Here is a 19372-nt window from a genome sequence, read left to right on the forward strand (position 1 = left end):
GTGGTCTCTCAGACATAAAATAGCTGTATGTGTGTGATTGCTTAGCACTCTTAGAGCTAACTTCTTAACCTACTTTAAGTGTAAGTATATTCATTTCTGTAATCGTGTCCTGTATACTGTTCAAATGAGCTAAGTGTTCTCATTCTTGTACCCATGGTTTCCATAATGCACATCAGTTTTGTTCTTGCTGTCAGACCTTTAAGTATCTACTCAGTTTTTCTAGCGTAAGAACCATTAGTGCCTATCTAAAACAGTCGAGGTCTTGGGATATCTATTACTTTTATAACCATGTTATTTAAGAGAATTTTATCTTTTTTAGATGCTTTGATAATAGTTCACAACCTGTCCTTTTGCTGCTGAATGCCTGACTGACGTGGATCTCTCCTTGGTTTTACAGAGAGAAGAGAAGAGGAAGATTTTGAAGAGAAGAAAGCTGTTAAGAAAAAAATTAAAGAGCTTAAATTTTTAGATTCTAAAATTGCTCAGAACCTTTGTACGTATGAAACTTCAATACTATTACATTAGTAAAACACTGGAGGTGGTTCCTGTAAATTATTTCATTTTCTTTATGACTTGTTTTTCATTTTTTTATTTTAATATTATTTGCAGAATAACTTCAAAGATAATTCCTTCCCTTTAGGCAATTTATGGGTTAAATTCTTCAAAAAATGCTTATTAGAAAATAAAGCTAAGGAAAGTATTTAGAATGAAAATATATCTCCTATAACTGGGGGAAAAAAAAAAAGCTACCCTTTGTCTAAGTATATAAATAACGAGTTAAGAAATTTAGGTGATGACATCATATTTTAAAAAGTGATAACAGATTATTTCTTTTATACCTCTGAATCTCTATTATTTTTGATACTTGATCACACACAAAAGAGGTTGGAATATTAATGGAAATTAGGATGATGAGTAAAATGAATTCCATTATCCCATCTGAGCAGTTGAAAGCCTTTCCTCAAAAGTAATGACTGGAAATATTTTAGATTTAATTACTGTTACAGGAGCTAAATACTTAGTATTGAATTGTCTCCCTGATTGAATTACTAGGAGGAGAAGAGAGCAAAGAGTTTTGCTTCTAACTCCTTTCTAACTGCAACTTGAATGCATCAAAGATAGTTTGCTTGGAACCGAGATAATACCATGTGTATAGATCACTTTCTAATGTTAGAGGAATCTGATGTGGAGAATTGAGAGGCATGGGAAGTTAACATGGCTTCTAGTCTGCCTTTCCACTGCTACATGCCTCAAGAGAGCTTTTAGCCAGGATTGGGAACAAAAATTCTTTGGTAAGAGGCTAAAGATCCATGCTATGGATTAGAGAAGGAATTCTGTTGGAGGCAGTAAGTGTAAAGGACAGAGTTGATATTCCTTCTGTGCAGGTTGAGACCTCCATCCTTTCCTGCTTGCTATGACAGAGGGCTGCACCTTGTCTGCATTGTGGTTGCGCCATGATCCTCATGGATAGTGTGTAGATAGTAACATGATTGGCCAAGATACTATCTATTTCTGGGCACAAGCTGATTGCACATCCCTATGCCCTTGAAGGTAGATGTCACCATGTGACTTCTTGGGCCAATGACAGTGTAAGGGGAGATGAGGTAGCTTTCGCGTGGAAGCATTTATTCCTGGTGTGAGAAACTCCAGTGCTCTTTCCCCTGCACCCAGGATGGCCGTCAAAGTGGTGTCCATCACCCTGATGTGAAGATGATGTCAGGGCTCTTTCTGACGTGTAATGGACATGTAGTCTGAATTATAAATGATTTGTGGATGTGGATATGTGTGTGTGTGCTTAGACTACTGAGATTTTGGGGACTGTTACATGATACAGGTATTTCAGGGAATTTTTGCCTTTAAAGGAACATTGACTTCAAAGCATTATTAACTTAGATAATGTCAAACAGTTCTATTCTCTGTGATCTGAAAGAGAGTTTTTCTTGGAAAGTGTCCATGACTTGGCATTACTGATTCCTAGGCTTAACTCTAAACAGCCCCATTAGGGGTCCTGAAGAAATACCATTTTATTTATTTATTTACCTAAAGTTTTTATTTATTCATTTGAGAGAGCGAGAGCAAGTGTGTGCACATGAGCAGGGGGAGGGGCAGAGGGAGAGGGACAAGCAGACTCCCGTGGAGCAGAGAGCCCTGGGACCCTCAGATCATGACCTGAGCCAAAGTCAAATGCTTAACCAACTGAGCCAACCAGGCACCCCAAGAAGTAGCATTTTTAATAGAATTCTTTTCAGATGGGTCAGCCATGATAAGTTAGTATAAATATTCATCTCAAAGTTGAATAGTTGACTTTGGTATTATTTATATGTAATAGAACATGTGCTAAATGAGATTTCAAATGTAATAATGGCTAATAATTACTGGTTACCTTTATAATCTAGTTCTGTATTTGGACCTTTAATCTTTACTACAACCCTATCACATAGGTAGTAAGTAGCATGACGTTACAGGTGGGTATAGCAGTTCGGTGACTTGAATAAGATTGCTTATTTTGAAAATGGTCAGCAGGTATAGGTTATACTATTTAGAGATAACAAAATCATATTATACAGAGGATAGTAGTTTTTTGTTTCAGCTAGAGGATATATATCCATCCAATTAATTGTAAACACGTTTTAAAGTATAAGATCGAAAAGTCCAGAATTTAAACCATGTCGTATTATGATGTAATCCATTTCTGGATTCTTCTTGCCCTCTTTGATTGTAGCAAGTGTTATGATTTAAGCTTTAAGAAGCTTTAGCAACCTATAATCTTGACCGTAATTATAGTCTGATTCACAGCTGGTTTTTGTCTGTGAAATTCAGTCTTTTGAGATACTGAATTCTGAAAAGAGTCTTGTGATGGTGACAAGACACTCTGTGTTGTCACTTGGAAATCAGATATTTTCTCTTAGATTTCTCTTAACTACTTGATAGAATTTTGAGCAAAGGATCTAAAATCTCCTTTATTTACTTATTGATTCAAGGGTGTGTTAGGTTCTCCCTGTATTTGAGGTCATAAAGGGTTTGGCAGAGACCCTGGGCTCAGCCTAAAAGATAGAATTCCAGCCACTCCAGCTCAAGAGATGCCTTAGGAGTTTGACAAGGATCATATGCTTTACCAGATTTTTGGAGTATTAGAGCTATAAGGGGAGGAACCCTGTAATCTATGAATTAATGTAAAGGTTTAAATATTTATAAGTTCCCTTGAAGAAAACATGTGTGACTGGTTCCAAAATCACACGTTACACTTCACTGAACTCAGAGCTGCCCACTGGGACCTATATAATCACATTTTGAAGAATAAGATGCATGTTAGTAAAAATAGTCACTTTAATGGGTCTTTTGGAGGCTTTAAATGAGTATCTCATATTCTCAGTAACTTTTAATTTGTTTTTTAAAGGTCTAGGCTTGTCTTCTGAATTGTGTTTTATGCACTAGGCCATTTTCAACTCTTTTTTTTTTTTTTTTTTTTTACCCTTTGACCAAATGTTTTCCTAAAACCTTATTCATAAGCTATAAAAACACAGTTCAGTCTTTATAAATATAGGTATTGGATGTGCATGTTATTTTAACTATATAATAATTAATATCAGAAAGCAGTGGGTGAATTACATATATAGCAGAAAGTCAAGGAATAAATTATTCCATTCGCAAAATAAACTCTTCTGTTAACCTTTTATCTTTTCTATATATGTTACTGTATTCATTATGCATGTTGTGTTATATTTATTCATATTGTTTATATACTTTAAAAGTGTGTGAGATCATAGAAGGTTTTTTTTATTTTTTTTTTTATTTATTTTTTTTTTTTATGACTCCTCTAGTGGGAGTGAATGAATTTCTTTTATTTAGGTTTAGGATGAATATTCAGAAAGGGCAGTTTTATCATTGCAGGCAAAGGTGGGTATAAGGTCACACAGGCATACTTAGAAAACATGCCTGAACGTGCATCCTATGTTATGTTAATGAAGCTTGTGTTCCTCCTCCAGTGGAGATTTTAACATTATAATGAGGTAGAGGTAACTGTTGGATACGCCATTGTCCATCTGTGCAGGGGTATGAGTTGGTGGTGGTGGAGCTCCAACTGGGGTAGGCCACTGGAGCTCTTCCTGTTGTTTGCCTCCAGCCTTTGAGGAACACTCCCTGTGGGTGGTTAAGCCACTGTGGTGAACAGATTTCTACAGTATCTTGATGGGATTGTGAAGATTGTTGAAATACCATCAAAATAGCCTCACAGTTTCTGTAGGTTCGAAGTCCTGGCACAGCATAGCTGGGTTCTCTGCTCAGGGGCTCAGCAGCCTGTAATCCAAGTGCTGGCTGGGTTGTGTCGATCATAGAAGGTTTTTATGTGCAAAATTTTTTCATCTCCAAGACCATCTTCACTTTGGACACTAGCGGCAAGTTTGGGGGTCCCCAAGACCACTCTTAAGTATGATGATTTGTTAGAAGGACTCACAGAACTGACTGAAAGCTATTTGACTCATGCTTAAATGATACAGATTAAAATCAGCCAAGGAAAGACTTACAATGGGGCAGAGTCCAGGAGAGTTCTGAGGGTGAAGTTTTCAGCCATGGACAGTCCTAGTTTCTCCTGGCAATGATGAATACTCATACGCGTGGATTACTGCCAACCGGGGAGGCTCACTGAAGCCTTGGTGTCCAGCTTTTTTACTAGGTCTTGGTAATGGGTGAATCCCTGTACGACTGACCTTAGTTTTCAGACCTTCGAGAGGTCAGGCTAATACTGTGACCCAAAGCCCCCACCATAAATCACATTATTAGCATGGACTGTCTAGTGTGGCCCAGTGCCCCCGGTAAACAAAGACACTCTTATCACGCAGGACACTCTCAGGGCTTTTGAGAGAGGCTCACAGGAGCCAGACCTTGCTTGAGTAAGCTTAATGCTTTACCCACAGTCTATGCCACCTTTTTCCCCCATGCGTCTTTGTTTTCATATTGTTCTTTTAAAATTATTTTAATTGAATAGTTGTGACTTTATACCGGAGCGAATATGTAAATGCATGTTACAGTTTCATGATATAAATCAAGCACCCACAGCTAAAGAAAGAGAAGATGACTAAGAGACTTCAGTATTACCTTTTCCCATTTTACCTCCCTTCCCATGCGAGGTATCGTTATCTTAAATCGTGGTTTAAATCTTTCCTTCTTTTTCTTTATAGTTTTACCAACCATGTACATATTCCTAAATAAGTTGTTTGGTTTTGACTGACTTTGAATTGTACATAAATAAAATCATACCTTATTAATGCATCTAGCTGCAGTATATTCATTTTTATTGCAGTTTTAACAACACATTCTTTGAATGCTCTACTTTATTCATTTAACCCTTGGTTGACTCTTGGGTGGTTTCCCATTTTTGGTTGTACTGAGGCAGGGTGTGGCAAATTATGGCCCTCAGGCTAAATCTTGCTTTTCCCTGTTTGTTGAAACGCAGTCTGTTGGAACTTAGCCAGGACATCTGACCGTATACTGTCCACGGCTGCTTCTGTGCTACACTAGCACAGTTGACCAGTTGTGAGAGAGACTCTGTCGGGCTTAAAAAACCTAAAATAGTTAGTATTGTTTCTCTCAGCAGAAACAGGTGACTGCCTGCTCGAGGTACATACTGTTCTGTGTCTGTACCAAATGTATTCTGCCACCATCAGTGCTTGAATGTTTGCCCTTCCCAACCTTACCAGCGCCATGTGTTTTATAAGGATCTAGTGGGGCTCTATTTGGGATTTGTTGGGCCTTCTTATTGTGATGATTTGTATCTCTCTATAATTCTGGAAAATTCTGACGTTTTCTCTTCAGATAAGATTTTCTTCAACTGTGTTCTTTGTGTGATTGCCTTTTGCAACTCCAAGCAGACATTTTAAGGTACTTTATTCCTCTTCTGTGTCTCTTAACTTAGTGTTTTTCCATCTCTTTAAATTTGTTTTGGATCACTTCTTTGCCTATGTCTTTGATGTCCTCAGTTTTCTCTTTATCTGATGTCTGATCCATAGGTTGAGTTTTTAATGTCAGTAGTTTAATATATATTATATATAGTAGCTTAATGTATTTATATATATTTTTTTTATGAAATTTTTTTCTAATTTCCAAGTTTTTTCTCCCCCAAATCTTGTTTCTTCTTAATAATCTTTTTCTTTTTTTTCCTGGCCATTATTTCTAACTTCCATTTTTTAAAATATTTTTTCTCCCAGGATTTCTATTTTCCTTCCTTTCAGGACAGCTTAGAAATGAATTTAGGATTTACACACACACACACACACACACGTGCACGCACATATGTATGTTTTTTAGATATTTCAAGGTTTTCTATTCTTGAAGTCTTGCACAGTGTTTGATTAGTTTCAGTTGTACAATGTAGTGATTGGAGAGGTCTATACCTTATGCTATGCAAAGGGTATTTTTTGATTAAGATAAAAAATATCCTTTTCAGGATGGAGGAGGTAGATATTTCAAGGGCATTTCTCCACTTTGCCATAATGACTAAAGTATATAAAAGTATATATTTTTTTCTCTCAACGACTATATTCTTCAGAGTATTCTTTGATCTTTGTATTTAATGTTATAATCTTTCCTATATTTCCATGTTGTATCCATAGACTAGGTTTCTTGAGTGAAATTTATTGCTTCTCAAAGGAAATTAATAATTTCAAAGATTGCTTAATCTTACTAAATTTACAATTCAGGTATGTTTTAACAATTTGCCTTTTCAGTTTGCTTGCTCCTAAGGTTTAACATATTACATAATCTTTTTTGCCTTTTTTTCTTACTTTTATGTAAGACTGCCTACATTTTGCTCATTTTCTTTCTTAGATCTCAGGATATTCTAAATGAAGAAAAAACAAATGCTTTCAATCTTGAAGCAGATTTATCCCCTCAGTTTCCTTGTTTTTTAATTGTTTTGGTGCTTTGATGGTGTTTCCCTTTTATGGTGTCAGCTTTTATGATTAAGATATTCTTTTACCATAAAGGAGCTAAATGGACATGTGAAATTTCTTTTAGTATTTGTTTTTGTTAATATTTACATTTAATTCTACAATCATATACAACTTGTACATGATCTATGGATTTTGATCTTCTCTTCCCATTAATTACTTATGATTTCTTTGAGATCATATAGTTAATCTATTTTTGTGCTTTTTAGTGTCCACTATGGGGTTATCCTGTTAAAATTTCATTAATCTCTGTTGCAGTAACATTTATATCGTTTATTCCATCTTGTTGGGATATTAAGGATTATACCCATCCATAATTTCTAGCATTGTTATCCCATATTTATGACTATTTGAGTTCAGAAATGTGTCAGTGAAGCTGGTGATGAGAACACAGACGGTGCCCTTGTTGCTTATTTGTAGTTGATCTGCGGTATCCTCAGGTATATGGAATACAGCTTTCAGGAAAGAAGTAGATCATGTTTTCTCAATCTTGTAAAAAATGCTGTCTTTCTATGAAAATGCCTACAGACAACATGACATAAGTTTAGCATCTAAATTAGTGGGCTAGTGGTAGCAAATTCTGAGTATGTTCAAGAAGTGACATCTGTCACTGAAGAAGAGACATTAATAGTAGAATAAGGGAGGAAACAGCAAAAGCCTTGAATCTAATACTGTGAAAATATCCTTACTTACCTCAATAGCTTTTGAGAAGATCGTTGTGTTTTAATATTAGATATATGAGGCATTAGAAAAAATAATGTTGAAATTCTTAGTAATTTTATCCAATCTATATTGGATATATTATCCAATCTAATCCATTTGGATAGTTTTTCAGGAAAATTTGTTTTCTAATATTGGATTTTCAAGCTTTAGTTACATGCAGAGACTATTTTTCTGGGATATTGTCTATAATATTTTGAAACAGGGAAGTGCTATTATAACTTAAAATAGTGTTAATGCACTACTTAGCAGGTTTCTTAAAATATTTTTTGTGAACTACTTAGGACTGGAAGATATTATACAAGCTAGAAACACATTTAGACAAATATTACATGTGCATCTTGGAGTTTCATGGTTCTTTTTATTACAATGTGATGTTTTTATGGCATACCAAATATATTTCAGGGTTTTTTTTTTAATCACATGAAAATTGGCACCATTCTGTGATAGGCTAATAATTAAGCATTAAAAATCAACCTTGTAACCAGCATAATAATAAAGGACTGTTGCTTAAATAGTAGTTGTAAAGCTAGAATAGAAAATGTGCTAATGAGCCTTTCCCCTATTGTAATTACATTCAGTGTTTAAAGTCTCTCATTTTATGGATCATTTTTGATTTTTTAGAGAGAACTACATCTCAAATTCTTTTCTTCCCTCACTCATTATGAACCTCTCCCTCCTCCTTTTAGCAATCTTCCTGAGCTCTTTTCGGGTGCCATATGAGGAAATCAAAATGATGATACTGGAAGTGGATGAAACACAGTTGGCAGAGTCTATGATTCAGGTAAATAAACTGGCAGAGAGCTTAAATTCCAATATTTCATTGCAAGCTTCTCATTAAATAGAAATCTGTAAGTGAAGCAAAATTCTTAAACCAAATCATTCAACTGGAAAATCATTGCTGCATAATTAGTTTTAGCATAACTTCTGCTTTGCCAGGAGATAAAACTCTGCATCTTCTCTTAACTGCAAACCAAATGTAATGCTATCAAAATGATTACATTTCAATTATTTTAAATGACTGTTTCTGAAAGGCAAATTGTTTAATTTTATATATATGTTTTTGTTTTGGTTACAGTTAAGATTAGTAATAAGTTAAAATTTATTTGTATAATCCTTTTAGAATATGTTTTTCTTAGACTTTTGTCTTATAAGGTCATATTATGATTTGATACAGAAGATAGAGGGTAACTTTATTTAAAGTTACCTTTTCTTAACAACCCTTCCTTGAGTCATTTTGTGTTCCTACGAGTACTAGAAATTGTGGGCATAGCATTCTGAATTCATTCAGGTGGCTGCGAGGTTTTTTAAATGGTTTTTAGCCACAGTAGTATTTAAGGAATGCTAGTACGGTACCAGAGTTGTTCGCTGAATTCTACATAAGGCATCAATAATGCATATCTTGATAAAACGTAAAGTCGGCGAATCAAACCACAAATTATATAGTGAGAGAATAATATCTTCTGTTTACTATCTTTCATTCTTACAATGGATGTACTTAGAAGAAGGATGTTTTTAGCAATAAAAAGAAACCAGAGATTGTTAGTGTCAACACATGTTTAAAATTATTTTAGACATTTAATCCATCAGTTGATGGTATCTTTAGCAGCCTTTGGTTTTGCCTCTCCTACCTTGTCTTCCCAATGTGATTGTGACATAATCCTAGTAGGAGTTTGCGTTGTGAATCGCTGAGACACTCAAACAATGTGATCCAGTAACTCTTGAAGCCTTCATTCTCTAGCACTTTCTTTTTACTAGATTTTTGTCTTTGTGACTGTTGATTGTAAATGTGCCTTGTTGGGAGTAGACTTCAAGTTCCTTAAAGAAAATTTTTCTACTTAATATATGTCTGTATTTTTCCTAATGCATTTGATATTTACAGAGTAGCTTTTAACTTGATTACATGAATGTGTTGGATGTTCAGGTGGCTCTTGGACAGAGATGGGGGAAGAATTTGGATTTTTTAAATTCATGTCCAAAGATCATCCAGTTCCGTAAAATTTCTTAATATATTAGTTTTCTATTGCTGCTGTAACAGTTTACCACAACTTTAGTTGCTGAAAATAACACAAATGTATCAGCCTACATTTCTATTGAACAGAAATCTGGCGTGTGTCTTACCATGCTAAAGTCAATGTGTTGGCAGGCTTGCATCCTTTTCTATAGGATTTAGAAAAGAATCTTTTCTTTGTCTTTTCCTGGCTCCTCATGGCTGCCCACATTCCTTGGCTTGGGACACGTTTCTTCAACTTTGAAGCAATGTTGCCTCTCTTCTTTCTTTCATAATTACATCTCCCTCTCGCTCCATTGTTCTCTCTCTTCCACTTTTAAGAACCTTTGTGGTTATGTTCGGCAGTTCAGATAATCCAGAAAAATTTTCCTATTTTAAGGTCAGCTGATAACAACCCTGATTTCCCTTTGCCATGTAATCTAATATTTCCACAAGTTCTTGGGATTAGGTGTGGACATCTTGGGGCATGTGGTTTAGGTCATCTTTTGCCTACCACACCTACTAAATATAAAACAAGTTTTAGGAGTTTAAAATCTAAAGACTTAGTTTGAACTTTTATAGATTGATTAAAAAATAAGAATTTCATGCTCTTTGAAGTCTTATTTTAATGTTAAAAATATGTTCCTAATTGTAAAGTGAAGCACTGCCGACTTTGAATAGGGCATTTTTGGAAAAAACATAATAATCACCATTTTGGTAAGCTCTGTTCACAGTCATAACTTTATTTTGGCATGTCTTATTACATATTTGTATATAACCAGATATCAGTAGTATGCTGTTTTTGATATCAGCTCTCTGCCTCATTCTTTACCTTTATTTGTCTTCTAGTAATTAATTCATTTAGTATATATTATACCCACCATGTGCAGCGCATAATGTCAGTCTCTATTAGGCATGGATTTTGCCTTTTTGGAATTTATGGTTTGGCAAGGGAAATGACATTTACCTATATAATTACAAGATAAACATGACTGGATCAAGAGTTTATTTATTTAGAATTAGAGGTTGTGTTAGGGGAGCGCTGTGCTGTGTGTGGAGGTGAGGGTATTTACATGTGTGGAGGTGAGCATTCTGCAGGGTTGGATACAGTATGGATGTAGAAAAGGCAGTAGGGCTGTGTGAGTAATGGAGCAGGGGTCAGTTATTCTGGCCCTAATAATTCCCTGTGCCATGAGGGAAAAGCTGGGGGGCAGGGGGCAACTGTGAAGAGTTTAGTTTGATAGGACCTTAGGATTTGTGAAAGGATGGTGAATTTGGTAAAGGGAGAGACAAGGGACATTTGGGCTTATATTCGTACAAATCATAATAGTTTCATTACTTTACAGAGTAAAACTAATCAAGTGAAAAATTAATAAATTCATGATAAAGGATTAATTATATGTTAACTACAGATATTTAAGGGGATTTGATGGTCATCTAAAAGGATACTGAAGAAATTCAAGGCCGGATTAGTAAATAACTCACATAATCCAGCTGTCAGCTAGAATGGTTGAAAGAAACATACATAACCAGGTCTTTGGGCCTCAGGCAATTTTAATAAGAGAAATTTCTATTTATATGGAAAAATCCTCTATTGCTTTTATTCAGTTGGTAGTATTAATAGCAAATACTTTTTTAGGGATTATCTTAAATTGCCACTTTTTTTGTTTTTGGCCAGTCAACCAGGTTTTTGTCCAAAGGTACACAGTGAGTCCAAAACTTGTTCTTTGATCTAACTACTTTGATATATAACATTCTCTAACATTATTTTTAACTAATGACACTTTTGGGGGAGTTTTTCCCCATAAATATATATAGCATGATGTAGGCTTAATTATAACTTGTACTTGACTTTGGGCTTGAACAGAGTATACTGATGCTATTATCTGGAGTTTTGAGCACCAACCAGTCTGTTTCTTAATTTTAATATCAGGACACTAACTTGTTTATAACACTATTACAGTCAATTATATTTTGATACAGAAGAGCTGTGTAGACTTTTTCCGCAGGATTGTGTAATCATTAAAATTCTAACAGGGAAGATAATTTGTGTGTTTATTTGGTCTTTATCCATTGGGAGTGTTTCTCTTGTCTAAATGTGTGGCATGGGAAAGGCCATGGATAAGAGGAGGAGCCAGAATAACCGAGAACCTGTGGTTTCTGGACTGCAGGTGATACAGGCCAAAGGCCATGGGCACTTAAGTTCCTAAAGGTTATCTCTATGAGCTTTTTATCTGCAAAATACATCGTTCTGTGTCTTCAGTGCCTTTTCAAGTTTTCTTCCCCATCAGAAAAGTTAGTCTTTGTTTTAGAGATACTTTAATTTTTATTATTAAAACTGTTAATCATGTTCATTAAATCTTGGAAGCACTTACATTAAAATTCCCCAAATTTCATTTCTTTCTCTTGCCTTTTAGTAGCAATATGATAATTTCTTTTATCCCCTCGAATGAAGTGTTAAAATGTTTGGCTTTGACTGAAATTTCTCGATCACATTTACCCAGGTGAGAAAGCTGTTCCTTTGGTGTAGGTTGAGTTTTTCTTTCTCAGTTTTGTAGTTAATCAAATAAACATTCAGTGGCGCTAGATTTGAATATATAACTCTAGAGAGAAAAGAGGAAAATTGCCTGCTTTCAAGATGCAGAGAATGCAGTGTAAGGCTGAGTACAAGGCTGAGGTTACCTAATAAAAGTAAAGATTGACTTTTTCAGTGGTTTCTTTGCAATAGTTGATGAATCTTTCTAGAATTCAAGAAGCACATTTAGTGAAGATATTTTCTTGTGGTTTTAATTTTTAGAACCTAATAAAGCATCTTCCTGATCAAGAACAATTAAGTTCATTGTCTCAGTTCAAGAGTGACTATAACAACCTATGTGAACCTGAGCAGTTTGCTGTTGTGGTAAGTACCATCCATCTCTCAGCATTAGCTCTCCTGGGTGGGGATTTTTATACTGTGCCACATAGGAAAGGAACTATCAGACCTTTTCACATCAAGATTGTCTTATAAACCTTTAATGTCCATCTTGCCTTTTCTTTTTTTTTTTTTTTTTAAGATTTTATTTATTTATTCATGAGAGACAGAGAGAGAGAGAGAGAGGGAGAGGCAGAGGGAGAAGCAGGCTCCCAAGGAGCAGGGAGCCCGATGCGGGACTCGATCCCAGGACCCCGGGATCATGACCTGAGCCGAAGGCAGACGCTTAACCATCTGAGCCACCCAGGCGCCCCCTTTTCTTTTTTTTAACCTAAGGATATTTATGGAAAATTATCTTGATTTCAAATATATATATATTGAAACTATAGCCTTAAAGGAAGTCCAAGGAGTTTTTTAAAGTATAACTTGATTATTTTGCATGTGTTCTCTATTTCATGTCAAAATGTAAGATGAAAACTGCACTCCTATGGCAGACGAGTATATTTATGATTTATTCTGGAGCTACATATTCTAACATCCTGCAAGAGTAGCTTCAGTTTCTTGTTCTATCACTCACCTCTGTTCATCTCCTGTTTTAGACTGTGGAATTAGAAATACAGTCTCCTTCCTGGCAATGAGGATGAAAAATGAATACCTTTTAAAAAAAAATCTTTGAGACCCCTTGATAATCATCTTGTTCCAGCCTCCTATTTTATAGATGTTGGGGTCCGAAGAGGTGAAAATACGTGCCAATGTTATATATTAGCTGAGTTGCAACTTCAAATTACAATTTTATTAACGTTTCTTTCTTCTCTTCTTTTTTCCTATCATTAAATTATCATTTTGAGGGTGGTTACATTCAGTCATTATGAGAATACTTTAGTGTTTCATTTCTTTTTATTTTTTTTTTAAAGATTTATTTATGAGAGAGAGAGAAACGGGGAGGGGCAGAGGCAGAGAGAGAGAAAGAGACTCTCCGCTGATTGGGGAGTCTGACATGGGGCTCGATCCCAGGACCCTGGGATCATAACCTGAGCTGAAGGCAGATGCTTAACTGACTGAGCCACCCAGGCGCCCCCATTTTTTTATATGTAAGATGATTTTTTTCCCTTTTATCTTCAGTTCTATTACCAATCTCCAGGGATATGATGGAATTGTATTTGAAATAATTTTGGAAAATTTGGGTTGGCTAACTAAAGGACTGTCTGCATACCATATTTTGCATGTTGTAGGCATTTGCTCTTAAACTACTTCCTGTTTCTTCATAAACCCATCCTCCTCACCCCTCTCCACAGCACCTGCCCCCTCCCTGAGTTCACAAAATGCTGATTAGAACACAGAAGTGGGGTGGGGGGAGCAGGATTTTTCCTATTTATAGTCTTACAAGTTTGATTATAAAACCTTTTAACTTATTTTCTTTACAAAAAAAAATTTTTTTTTTTACCCAGTTCTCTAGGGTACTATTTTCTCTTCTCTTTTTCACTTTCTTCTGTATTTCCTTGTTTGCTTTATATTCTTTTACCTGATCACGTTGTCTTTCTGTTGATCCCTATTTGATGCTCTACCTGCACTGTCTTCCATTGGGAATAAGTGAGTAAGGGAGGATTTGCATTAAATTTTTAACCACAGACTTTTTTGCCCATCTTTTTTGACTCTTGAATGAAGATTACAAAATGTAAAATTACAGTTTTAAAATACTTCCCATTCACATTAAATCTGAAACACATACAAGCTTATGTGAAAATGCCTCTTTAGCAAGTAACTTATTACACTGCACATCATCACAGAAAAATTGTAAAACTCTTGCCATGTTTTAGTGATTTTCACAGAAGAATGAGCTCAAACTTGCAGTTATTTTAGGTATATTTAAAATAGCCAGGTTATGTCCTCCTTTGAAAATCTGGAGTTCACATCAAAGAGCCATGATTTATAAGCGGTGGTATCGTAGGGGTCAGAAAATTAAAACAATTATATTTCCACATACTAGTGCTAGAGATTATAGTTTTGATTTTAAGACAAAGATGGACCACTTCCATTTCAGGACATGTCAACTCAAACTTGACCTTGAATCTTCACATTCCATGCCAGGTCATACCTGACTGTAAGTGGAATTTAATGTAGAAAGAGTAATGCTATTGAAAAACATCTGCTAAAGACAATATGAACAGTGCTTTGTCATATGTTGATTGTGAATATTCTTGAACACATTTTTGTAAGTTCTAGTTTGTATGGTACCGACATTTTAAGACATAATTGCTTTTGTGAAGAAAGGAGAAAGTAAGTTGAGGAAAATACAGTGTGTGTGTGAGTGAGTGTGTGTGTGTGTGTATTTTTTTTTGTCAAATAGTAATATTCTTCAACTTTACCTTCTTCCCTTGCAACCTTTCACCATTCCCAATCTGTCTCCTTCTACTTCTCAGACACCTACCTCCACCAAAAAAAAGAGGGGGAAACCTACTTAAAGTTCTAAACAATACTTGAGAATTACCAAAAAATATGATGGACAAAATTCTAGAGCAGTGTGGAATACCTGAAGTTTTTTGTTCTTTCTGGAATAAACGCTCAATATTAAGTTTCTTTAAAGAGTGGTATGTTTTCAATTTATCAAGATTATATAAGTAAGATGATTTGGTGGTGTTAGGAAACTGACTATAATTATCGTGTATTTCTGTGATTCCCATTATACTGTTTCATTTTTAAAGTAATAAACTTAATTATGTTTGTATCAGATGGGCTATTACCTTGAGGTAAGCTAAACTGCAGATTCCTACGTGACTTAGCTTTTAGAAAAACATTTACTTATTGACTAAACTTAGATTTAAAGTACTAATCATTTCTACCTAAAAACCATCAATGTATCACAGACAAGGAATAGGCAAGGGTTAGGGTAGACTTTGCACCCCCAAATGAGGCCAACATTTGCCTTTTCATTTTCACCCAAGAGGGACTTACTTTTAGCTCTGTATCGTCTTCCGGTTCTGTGACCTGATAGTGATTTCTGTATTATTTTCATTTTAACAAAAATCACTTAAGGGTAGCTCAGCCTGTTAGGCGTCCAACTCTTGGTTATGGTCTCAGGGTCGTGAGATCAAGCACCACATCAGGCTTCTCATTGGATGTGGAGCCTGTTTAAGATTCTCTTTCTCCGTCACCCCTTCTTCTTGCTCTCTCGCTCCACTAAAAAAAAAAAAAAAAAAAAAAAAAAAAAAAAAAAAAAATCAGTGAAAACTCTACAGTTACATTATTTGCCAGTTTAACTTTTTCTTTCATCCAGTTATATAAATTTACTAATTTGATTCATGTGGATTACAGATTTCTCACAAAAGGTGTGTTCCATTTCAACAAACATCAAAATTTGATATGATAAAGTCACTATAGTTGTTTGCATTATATAAACCTTAATCCCACTAAAGAATTATGTAAAACAATAAACAAAGCAACTCCACCAGGACACTGGCATTTGTTTACATCATTTTCCCTTTGATGGAAAGGCAGTGTGCAAAAGTGATACATTCAAAATGCTAGTAACCAATGTCCATTGAAGACCAATTTGAATATATAAGACATAACACGTAAATTAGAAATATGTTTTACTTTTGTCATGTATTACTTAGATACAACGTTTTAGAACACTGTGTCCTGTAGAGTGTGGTATACAAATAGACTATTGAGAAATACAAACAGACTATTGAGAAATACTATGAATAAATATTCATTGGATTGTATGTCCCTGAAGCTTGCTTTTTTTAATATTTTATTTATTTTTTTAATTTAAATTCAATCAGTTAACATTAATGTGTATTATTGGTTTCAGAGGTAGAGGTCAGTGATTCATCAGTCTTATAGCCAGTGCTCATTACATCACATGACCTCCTTAATGTCCATCACCCAGTTAGCCCATCTCCCAAACCCCTCCCCAAGCAACACTCTTTCCTATGATTAAGAGTTGCTTATGGTTTGTCTCTCTCTGATTTTGTCTTGTTTTATGTTTCCCCTATGGTTCTCTGTTTTCTTTCTTAAATTCCACTTGAGTGAGATCATATAATTGTTTTTCTCTGATTGACTTTCATATGTGTGTATTCTTTCCAGGTTTTCTATAATATAGTATTTCATATGCACTTTATTTCTTCCTTGAAATTGGAAGCAAAATTTTTTAATGCAGATACTATCACTATTCAAAAAAACAAGTTTTTAATGCATGAATACTAGATACAGGTACTTTTGTGCCTTGAAGGGTTTAGTCATTCATCTGTTACTTTTAGTAATTCAGAGTCTTGAGGTACCTTCCTGAACTAATTCTCCTTGCAGTCTTTATGACTTGGACCTCGGCCAGCTGAGCAGGACAGTTGTTAGGTGTTCTGGAGCTGGTCCTGTCTCCTCTCTAGTCTAGTTGTGATGGTGACATTGGCTGTGGTTGGTGGTCTGGTACCTTTTGGAATTGATCCTCTGGCGCTATGAATTCAGGGTCTAATAGTTTGATACTATTAAGTTGTTTCTGTAGCTGAGTAGAGTATAGTTATATGTCCTATGTTTTCTGGGAGATTTTGACATATGAAAAATAATATCCCTTCAAAAATCTGAAACAGTTACTGAGAGACTAAAGGTTCTAGTCAAACGGTATTTTAAAGGAGTGCTCTGGGAGGTGGTCTATCTCTGTATCTTTTTGTGTGACTTGAATGAGACCATTTGCATGCTGATTTTATTTGTTGGTTTGGGTTCTGGGCAGAGGACATTGAATACTAACTGTGCCTAATTTGAAATATTCTTTTTCCTGGACAGTTCAGGACTCTCTTTATTGTTGAGAAATCAGTTTATATTTGGTAGGCCCTCTCCTCATGCTTTATTCAACTTAATTTTCTATCAATAAGTGAAGAAGTAAAAATATACCTGCCTCTCTTCTTGGATTCCTTCCTTCCCTCTTCAGCTCTAACACCTCCTCACTTATCCTCCCAAAATACTGCCTACTTATCAAACCTGATTTTAGTTGTATGACTATTTTTTTATATTTGCAGTTTCTGTGATCAGTAAACCGTTAGGTAAAATCACTGTTCTCACAGTATCATGGTTTAACTGTGGGAGAAATGAGATATGTGAATATACAGTGGGATCAGAAGATGAGCTGAAGTTTGGAAAAATGCCTAAAAATTTGCATTTGAAACTTGGTGCAGTAGACTTTCTTTGATTAAAAATTCTGAGTTTTTGAGTATTTGTCTCCACATTATTTAATTCTGTTAAGCTGCCTGTTCTTCAAAGGGATTAAAACATTTATAGGAAGACTGAATTGAACAAATGTCCTGTTTGTGTTCTGTATTTTGAGCTGCCACCATTTGGTGTCACTATAGGGCAGGGCTTTTAAACTTTGTGCGTGAGAAGGCTCCATTGTTTTTTTGTTTTGTTTTGTTTTTAAATCAGAAACTGTTGTAGGAAGTTTATGCATGTTTCCTTGCATTAAAAATGCCTGTTTTAGAATAAACCCTAATATTCTTGTTGTAAAGCATTCAAATAATGTATAAAAATATTGAATACATTGTGGAAGTTCCTGATATCTCACTAGCTCACTGCATCCCATACAAATTATTTTTAACATTTTGTTGGACTTCCAATCCTGTTTCTTTGTATTCACAAATATATGCATGTTCATATGAATATTTAGAAAAATATATTGTTCGGAAACTTTTTCATTGTAAAAAAAAAATATATGTTGGAGATAGTTATTTTCATGATGTACTGGTTTTAAACTTTTTTTTAAGGTTTTATTTATTAGAGCACAACCAGGGAGAATAGCAGGCAGAGGGAGAAGCAGGTTCCCTGCTGAGCAGGGAGCCGGATGCGGGACTCGGTCCAGGACCCTGGGATCATGACCTGAGCCGAAGGCAGACGCTTACCTGACAGAGCCACCTGAGTGTCCCTGGTTTTAAATTCTTTAATGGTATTTATGGTCTTTAATGTGACTTTTTCTTTTAACTCTTCCTCTAAAGGATGGTTAGTTGGAGGGTTTTAAAATAATTTTGTATACATCTTCATGTATGTACTTGGATGCACTCTTCAGAAATATTATGTCAGTACCCATTAAATTGTATGTCCCCAGGATTTTTTAAAAGAGTAATTCTGCATTCATCTTTATATATGCATTTGAAGGCAGTGTATCTTAGATGTTGTGAGTATGGACTCTGGATTTCAATCCTAGACCAGCCGTATCAGCTGTGTGCTCTTCGGTAGTTATGTATCTCTACCTCAATTTTCTTATTTATGAAATGGGACTATATTATTTCCTTGTGCTGCCATAACAACTTACCTACAAACTTAGTGACTTCAAACAACAGAAGTTTATTATCTAATAATTCTGGAGGTCAGAAGTCCAAAATGGGTCCTCAGGGCTGCATTCCTTCTGAAGGTTATAGAAGAATATTTGTTTCCTTTTTCCAGCTTCTGGAGGCTGCTCACATTTGTTGGCTCATGGTCCAGCGTCATTGTGGCTTTTGTCATCATATCTATGAACCTCTCCTCTCCTTTTATAAGAGTCTGTGATTATATTGGGCCTACTTGGATAACTCATGATAATCTACCCCTCTAAAGATCCCTAATTTAATCACATCTGCAAAGTCCCTTTGACATGTAAAATAATGTATTCAAAAGTGTTAGGGATTAGTGGTTATATTTAAGGGATCATTATTCTACCAATCGCGGGGGCAATAATAGTGCCTACCTCCATTATGTTCTTCTGAGTATTAAAAAATCGATATAGTGAATATGTGTAAATCCTCTTATAATGATAAACTCTTTATAAAGGTTAGCTTTCTTTTTTTT

At 35.2% G+C, this 19372-nt stretch overlaps 1 protein-coding gene across 5 annotated transcripts in view; it reads left to right on the forward strand.

The window, feature by feature from the left end:
• The window catches only part of DIAPH3 (diaphanous related formin 3), a 488952-nt gene that overhangs the window by 211744 nt on the left and 257836 nt on the right, over nucleotides 1-19372 (forward strand). For all 5 annotated transcript variants that reach the window (XM_073894471.1, XM_073894473.1, XM_073894474.1 and 2 more), the window contains 3 exons: nucleotides 398-493; nucleotides 8354-8448; nucleotides 12452-12553. In XM_073894471.1, the coding sequence (XP_073750572.1) occupies nucleotides 398-493; nucleotides 8354-8448; nucleotides 12452-12553 (293 nt within the window). The remainder of the gene's footprint in view (nucleotides 1-397; nucleotides 494-8353; nucleotides 8449-12451; nucleotides 12554-19372) is intronic.

The sequence above is a fragment of the Callorhinus ursinus genome, unplaced genomic scaffold (assembly GCF_003265705.2).
Source record: "Callorhinus ursinus isolate GAN/ISIS: 27379988/994484 unplaced genomic scaffold, GSC_fseal_2.0 scaffold7, whole genome shotgun sequence".
NCBI lineage: Eukaryota > Metazoa > Chordata > Mammalia > Carnivora > Otariidae > Callorhinus > Callorhinus ursinus.